Genomic DNA, 8,409 nt, shown 5'->3' on the forward strand with positions numbered 1-8,409 from the left:
GAGAGAGAGAGAGAGAGAGAGAGAGAGAGAGAGAGAGAGAGAGAAAGAAAGAAAGAAAGAAAGAAAGAAAGAAAGAAAATGACACTGATGTAAATGTTTTCTTGGGGTTTTTGGGGGGGGGAGTGTAAATTGTTTATTTTGTATAATACCTCTAGGGACACACTGTCCATTTTGTAGGGGACACTGGCAGCAGGCAGAAAAGACAGTGTCAGGAGTAGGGAGCTAGCTCCACACTAAGCTGTTAAGGTTTGGTCTGTTGCTATGTATTCTAATGCTAAATTCTGTATCCTAAGGTCTAGAACTATAAGTAAATTCCCACTTTTACAGGCTTTTGTTGTGCAAACCTTGCTCCTCAATTTAAAACTGTTGGTTAAATAAGACAAGTGGGTTCTAAGTTACCTGGTTTGGGGTGGAAAAGCTAGAAAGTATGAGGAGAGAAGACTCAAGTCATGAGAGAGATGGACCATGAGTACTAGTGTACTCCTGGCCAGGAAAACCAGCAAGTATCTGGGGAACACCACTGTGGGGCGCGGGTGTAGCCAGGGCTGCAGTTAGAGAGGTAGGTGAGGGGTAGCTCCTCAGTAATTGTCAAAGCCAAATAAAGTAACAATTGTCCAAGTTTCACATATTTGTGAGCTAGTCGGGGATAAGATTAAAATTGATTCTACTACAGAATGAAGTTTTGATTTTTAAAAAAAAATTTTTTTTAAATATTTATGTATTTATTATATGTAAGTACACTGTAGCTGTCTTCAGACACTCCAGAAGAGGGCATCAGATTTCGTTACGGATGGTTATGAGCCACCATATGGTTGATTGGGATTTGAACTCAGGACCTTCAGAAGAGCAGTAGGTGCTCTTAACCACTGAGCCATCTCGCCAGCCCCCCAATTTTTTTTTTAAAGATTTCTTTATTTATTATATGTAAGTACACTGTAGCTGTCTTCATACACACCAGAAGAGGGCATCCTATCTCATTGCAGATGGTTGTGAACCACCATGTGGTTGCTGGGATTTGAACTTAGGACCTTTGGAAGAGCAATCAGTGCTCTTAACCACTGAGCCATCTCTCCAGCCCTTAAATTTTTTTTGTTTTTGTTTTTTGTTTTGTTTTGTTTTTTCTTTTTTTCGAGACAGGGTTTCTCTGTATAGCCCTGGCTGTCCTGGAACTCACTCTGTAGACCAGGCTGGCCCTGAGCTCAGAAATCCGCCTGCCTCTGCCTCCCAAGTGCTGGGATTAAAGGCGTGTGCCACCACACCAGGCTAGGAGTTTTGATTTTAATGTAAAACATTTTTTATATTCATGAGCCTATTTGAGTGTCTACATATCTGATGTGTGTGGGCATGGAGACTGCAGCATGTGGTAGGAGGTCAGAGGACGTTCAAGAGTCAGTTTCTTCTTCACCATCTGAACCTGAGCAGCAGGAACTTCCCCAACTGAGCCATTTCACCAACCTAGGAAGGAATTGGGGTTTTTATTTATTTAAGGTAGGGTCTCATGATGTAGCCCAGGTCAATCTCAAACTTAGGCTCCTTCTGCCTCTCCCTTAATATTCTGAGTTTATTGGCAAGATGTGGACCACTATGCTTAGTTTTGGAGATTTTTAACAATGAGCTGGGGAGCCGGGCGTGGTGGCACAGGCCTTTAATCCCAGCACTCGGGAGGCAGAGGCAGGCGGATTTCTGAGTTCGAGGCCAGCCTGGTCTACAGAGTGAGTTCCAGGGCAGCCAAGGCTACACAGAGAAACCCTGTCTCGAAAAACCAAACTCTACTCTGGCCTCCAAGAGCACCACACGAATCTGGCATCAACACAGACAAACAGGTACATAAAGTAGATTTTCTATTACAGTTATACATGAGGAGAGTCACGAGGGAGTTCCTTCATTTGTACCACATTGGTCCCAGGGATCTAACTTGGGTCATCTGACCTGCCGAGCCATCTAAGAATATAACTGATTTTGCACTCATGTTGTACATGTATGTTTTAATTGACCAGCTCTTCACAAACATGCTGAGAAAGAGAGAACAAAACTCCTAAGTTTATCTTCCTTTATGAGTAATCTTTTTTCTTCTCTGGTTGAACATTCACCTAGCTCTTGTCCTAAAGTATCTTTAGGACAGATTCATTGCTACCTTATAAAGACGATATTACACAAATGTGACGATACTGTTCACATTTGTGGCATAAATGGGGATGGTGGCATAAAGCCTATAATTCCAGTGCTTGGAAGTAAAAGGCAGCAGGGCTTGAAGTCCAAAGTCACCCTCAACTATATAGTGAGTTTGAGGGCAGCCTGAGCTATAAGGCCCCGCCTCAACAAACATACAGAAACCAAACCCTGGTAAAAAAATCTTACAGCTGGGCTGGAGAAATTCACAGCTAAGAATAGAACAGAAAACTCTAGAAGAAACAAAGTATTAGATGAGAGTTGTTTTTATTTTAGTTTATTTATATGGATTTTTTTTTTGAGACAGAATCTTACTGTATAGACCAGGCTGGCCTAAAACACACAGAGGTTGTCCATCTGCCTCTGCCTCTTGAGTGCTGGGATTAAAGGCTTGCATCACCACAGCTGGGCTATCATTTCTTGTTTGTTTGTTTGTTTGTTTTGTTTTTTGTTTTTTGAGACAGGGTTTCTCTGTATATCCCTGGCTGTCCTGGAACTCACTTTGTAGACCAGGCTGGCCTCAAACTCAGAAATCCACCTGCCTCTGCCTCCCGAGTGCTGGGATTAAAGGCGAGCGCCACCACGCCTGGCTCATTTTCTTATTCTAACGTGATATACCTAAAACCACCTCTAAAATCTGAAGTGTTTCTTGCTGACCACTGGTCTACAGTGGGTCGTTGGGGCAGCATGAGAAACCTGGCATTTCCTAAGAGGCTGCTAAGCACCTGCATGGTGCTGTGTGCTTGTTTCTAAGTCAACCACAGGGGTGGGTGTTGCTCTCCCAGTTGGCCAGAGAAGACACTGGCATGAATCTTGGGAAGGTAAACGGCAGTTCCTTGAAGGCTGTGTGATTCAAGCGCACATCATCAGACCTCTGGGGTGTGGCTGTGGGGCACTGCCCATGTGCATCTTTGTATCTTTCCTTTTCTCAGAAAGCCAACAATTCTTTCTTTCAGTTTTAACCGCCTGGACCTCCCACCTTACAAGAGCTATGAGCAACTGAAGGAAAAGCTGTTATTTGCCATTGAAGAAACAGAAGGATTTGGACAAGAGTAATTGTTTAGACCTTAAGCCACCAGAGGCCCAGGACTTGTCTGCAGTGTCTGTCCCCTTCCTTCAATGCCTGTTGCACATCTTATTGTAAACTTGGACTGTGATCAGAGAGTTATCTGTGAGTAAGTAAATTAATGTTATTGTTGAGATCTTCCAGTCATTCTGGATTTCTACTCAACGTTTCCAGAAAGCAGATCTACAAACTGTAGCCAGAAACTTAACATGAGATTTAACATAGCGAGGAAATTTCCCTCGTCTTATTCCATTAGATTGTTCCCTTAACATTTTGCTGTATGTCCGAAGTCTCACTTGGGCGTAGGTCTCTTAGTGGGTGTTGTAAAGGACTCTGCAGGGACATCTCAGAAACGCAATACACAAGGTCTTCCTCTAAAGCCTCTTGCAGAGGTGTGAGCTAACTCAGTGTCTGGGCACACGAGCAGCTGCTGCTGTGCTCTCCCCTCTTCTCAGCCTGGCCTGACTGTTGTTTTTCATTCCTGGAGCATGAATCAGTGCACCATTCTGATGTTATTCCTGGAAGTGACACAGGACTTGCATTTTTCTACAAAGTAGTTTTGTCTATTTGAATTCAGGGAAAACTTGGTCCCCGCCAACATACGACCATACCTCTCCTCATTCAGTTTGTACTTGTTCTATTGCCTTGCAAATACTAAACTTTACAGACAGTGTCAGCACTGTGGTTCCTTCACGTTTTTAGAAATTAATCTGGAATTAAAATAAGTTCAGATGAATTCATCTAAGATCATTCTTGATTTTTAAATCCTACACATAAACTGAAGCTTTATGGTGTTGATGTAATCCAACACCTTAGTTACATTTCATTATTGCAAAACTATTCAAGTTGCAACCATTTCCTAACACAAATGGAGGTCAGTGGTGCAAACTCTGCAGTCAGAGCAGTGTCCAGCAGCCACACAGCTGCGCTGTCCTCACACTCCACTCCTGACACACAGGAGCAGCCATGTCTACCCTCTTACTGGTCCTGATCTACAATATTTTTCACACCCCTAAAAATTGTAGATTTCCCTTTTCTTTCCATGACTCATTTATCTTAGACTGCTCCTTTAGTAACTGATGAATGCACTTTGACCTTCTCTGTAGGTAATTTACCTTGGCTTAGCATTAGACTGTTAGGATGGCTGCTGCCACAGACTTGATGGGCAGTAAGATGAAACCTCAGCCAGGTGAGTCCCTATTGTAGCCAAATCCCAAAATCAGCCTTATTTCTCTAATGGGGACCTTGAAATGTGTTGGTGGCATAGCATAAAGCCAAGAACACCGAGTGTGGCAAACCCCTGTCCCATAGGAAAGTGTTTCTGTGTCCCTAGCTGCTTGTCCTGTTCTCATCCTGGAACAGTTTGAACTTGTGCAGCTGTGCTCCTTAACACTGCCATCCTCAGCGGAGACTGTGACAGAAGGGTTGCCTCATCAAGAAGCGGTCGGTGAAGGGAGAGCTCGGCTCCTCCCCAGCCCTCTTTTTACCCTTATACCACAAGAAATACATGTCATCTCTAGAAGCCCTAGTTCTTTCCAAAGTAGGAAATCTCTGCCTTTTTGTTGGTAGGGTTAAAAAAAATGTATATGCTAATTGCTTTGTCTTACAGAGCGAATGTCTGCCAACTACCCATTCACTACATAGGCCTGAACTTTGGTAATAAATGGCTATAAATATTAAGCCTTCTACAAAGACTTCCTGTCGAATCCAATTCTTGTACTAAAACATAGTTATCTACCATAATCACTAGAGATTTATGAGATTAAATTAAGAGATAATGTAAGAAAATAGACTTTGTTGATTCTGCATAATGCTTCATGATTCATTTAGGGACCTAGAAATATTATGTGAAAATGTATAAATATCATCTAAAAGGCTTTCTGCCCTATATTTTTAAAATACAGAAGTTATATTTGAAGTAGTCCTGGCCCTAGTTCTATAGGGCTTGGCTATTTAATATTTTTATGGAAGAAACATTTAGTTCTGGAAAAGGTAAATGCTTGTATATATTTTTGCAGCCCTGGAGTCTCCCAACTCCATTTCTTCCTTTAATTTAATTGATCACATGTATATGTCTTCCCTGCTGTGTTAGAAAAACGGGGGCTGGATATCCCAAGAATCAGAGAGTATATAAGATATATTACCTAAACAGCAGACATATTTACCAGATGCTCTCAAATTTTGGTCCAAAATGAGTATTTGGAAATAGATTTATTGTGAATGTTTAATTAGCGATTTTCCTTAAATCTGGACTAAGTTGCTTTTAAGACCTTTTTCTCTGTAAGCATCGTAAATGCTAATCAACCTGTTAAGTTTTTTTTGTTTTTTTTTTTTTTCTTATTGCATGTTACATTGAAATAAAAACAGAGTCAAATGAGCCTTTGCCTTTCGTCTGCTCTTTTGGTGGGTTCCACAAGGGTCCAGACGCAAGAGCTTGGGGCTCTGGTCCAGTGGAGGGATATTGCTGACAGTTGGGAACTCCTTCGGCCTTCTACCATCTTCATGTGCAGAATTCAGTTTCCTAAGATAGAGTAACTGTTAAAATTGGGGTGCTGACTCCTCACCCAGGGATTGGCTCGCCTGCTCACAGAGCTCTCATCCAACCCTCTCTGCCATGTTTTACTTATCTGGTTAAATTACCTGACATGTTATTGGGGTAATATTTTTGCCTGTTTGGGATCTAAATTTCTGCAAGATTCACTAATTCTTTGCAGTACTGTTGGTATTTCCAGCCACCATCAATCCTTTCTGTTTTTCCTTTAGACTTTCAAATGTTTGTCTGTCTGTGTTTTCATTATGTAAGCCAGGGAGTGGAACACTGTCTGTCCCTGTGCTGGCTTAGCCTCCTTTTGCTTTCTCAGACTGTGATTTAAAATGCTCAGGTGACCACACATCACAGTGAGCCAGGTTTCTAAAGTTCTTCAGGAGGTTGTAAGACTAGTTACAATTAAAGTTTTTTGAGTCCTTCATTTTGCATACCTTCTGAGTTTTTTTTTTTTTTTTTTTTTTTTTTTTGTCTTTGTTTTTTTTTAGGAAAACGGTGTATATCACTTATATGTGACATCTTTTATAGTGGCTTATCAGCAGCCTGCCTGGGCTATGAGGCTGTAGAGAAATGCAGAGCTGCTACCCAGGTGCAGTTGCATGAGGACACCTGCAGGGGCCTCCATTGGAATTGCCTTTCTCATACAACAAAAACTGGCCTGAAATGTTTAGACTGGGGAGATGGTTCAGTCAGTAAAATGCTTGCCACACAAGCATTGTGACACAAATGTGGGTTTACTGTACACATGTAACAGCCTAGTGCAGTGACTAGCCAGCACTGTCAAGGGTAGCTGACTCCTGAAGCCCTCTGGCCAGGTAGGCAGCATAGCTGACTAGTAGGTAAGCGCTACAATTCAGTGAGATACTGTCTCAAAAGACAGAACATACCTGCTGGTGAGTTACAGTGGGTGGCATCACTCAAGACTGTAGGAGGCTCAGATTCAATCCATGACAATGGGGTGAGAGGTTAAGATAGAGCCAGGAGGGCTGGAGAAGGTGGGAGAGGACTTGTGTGAGAGGTTAAGTGTAACCACAATGTATTGTATACTGTTGTGCACAGACTGGGGGGGGGGGCACAGACCACAAGAGACCACCAGGAGTCCACTCATATGCAGAGTCTTTATTCAAAAGCTTATTCTCAGACACACACACACACACACACACACCAGCCTCTCCAATGCAGTGGATGGGTGTGGAAGGTGCTGAGCTGCTGTCAGCCTTGCCTTTTATACAGTTTAAACTGGGTAAGGGGCTTTCCAACCTGACACTTACATGATTGGATAACACTTCAGAAAGCATACGTTGCATAAAAATTTTAGCTGGAATCATAAACTTTGCTATAGATGTTTAATTGTGGCTAACGCATTAGCCCTGGAATGACACTGGGCATTTCCCATATCAAGTGTGGAGTGGCAGTTACTTGGGGCCTGGAGGCGGGTATCTTCATTCCTGGAATAAGCTGTGGTTTTTCCAGTTACTAAGTTCAAACTGAGGACAAGCTGGATATAAGATGGAGTGTGAACACAAAATAGAATTAGCTGGATGGGCCCTTCATTCCTCCCCTTCACAAGTACCTAAGAGGGCCCAATCATGGAACTTGAGTAGTTACCATGGTAAGTGTCCGAGTCACAGAAGATACCATTGTAGTTAGCCAAGAGGATCCTTTGAATAAACTTTCATACGATCCCATAGAATGGTCTCTTTCTAGCTGTCTGTTCTGCAATCTCTTTCTTAATTCAACCATGTTTTCTCTGGCAACTCCCATGTAATCTGCATATGTACAACATTTTTCTCATAGGGCTATACAAATCCCTCCTTTTTTTTAAATTTTTTTTTATGATTTTTCGAGACAGGGTTTCTCTGTGTAGCCCTGGCTGTCCTGGAACTCACTTTGTAGACCAGGCTGGCCTCGAACTCAGAAATCTGCCTGTCTCTGCCTCCCAGGTGCTGGGATTAAAGGCGTGCGCCACCACGCCCAGCCACAAATCCCTCCTTGTGGAAAGTCTAAGCCTCTGTGATTTTGCAAAACCACTTCAGCTAGGCAAGAGATTGGCTTTTCTAGGTCTGTCATCATTTTTTCTAATCTTTGAACATCTCCATCAATGGCCTCTCATAAGAAGCAGTAGTGTGCATCGTGTAATACCAATACAGTGACCCCTGTTCCTAAAGCTCCTGTGATGCCGAAGCCTAGGAGGGTTGGCAAAATGATAGATAGCTGTCAGCGGTTCCCTCTTTTTTTTTTTTTTTTTTTTTTAGATTTATTTATTTATTATATGTAAGTACACTGTAGCTGTCTTCAGACACTCCAGAAGAGGGCATCAGATCTTGTTACAGATGGTTATGAGCCACCATGTGGCTGCTGGGATTTGAACTCCGGACCTTCGGAAGAGCAGTCGGGTGCTCTTACCCACTGAGCCATCTCACCAGCCCAGGGGTTCCCTCTTAAACCTGCTGTGAGGACTCAGGGTGAGGTGGTTGAGAACTACTTCTCAGGAATAGTAAGATACCCTAGGGAACAGCTTGAGTAGGACTTAGAAGTCAGAGGAGGCATTAAGAGCCTCCATGTGGGGCTGGAGGTCCTGAGTTCAATTCCTAACAGCCACATGGTGGCTCACAACCATCTGTAATGG

At 42.7% G+C, this 8,409-nt stretch overlaps 1 protein-coding gene across 2 annotated transcripts in view; it reads left to right on the forward strand.

The window, feature by feature from the left end:
- Positions 1 to 5,612, forward strand: part of Itch (itchy E3 ubiquitin protein ligase) — a 94,877-nt gene extending 89,265 nt beyond the window's left edge. For both annotated transcript variants that reach the window (XM_021192073.1, XM_021192072.1), the window contains one exon: positions 3,126 to 5,612. In XM_021192073.1, the coding sequence (XP_021047732.1) occupies positions 3,126 to 3,225 (100 nt within the window). In that variant the 3' untranslated portion in view covers positions 3,226 to 5,612. The remainder of the gene's footprint in view (positions 1 to 3,125) is intronic.
- The last annotated feature ends 2,797 nt before the right edge of the window (positions 5,613 to 8,409 follow it).

Source organism: Mus pahari, chromosome 3, assembly GCF_900095145.1.
Source record: "Mus pahari chromosome 3, PAHARI_EIJ_v1.1, whole genome shotgun sequence".
NCBI classification, from domain to species: Eukaryota; Metazoa; Chordata; class Mammalia; order Rodentia; family Muridae; genus Mus; species Mus pahari.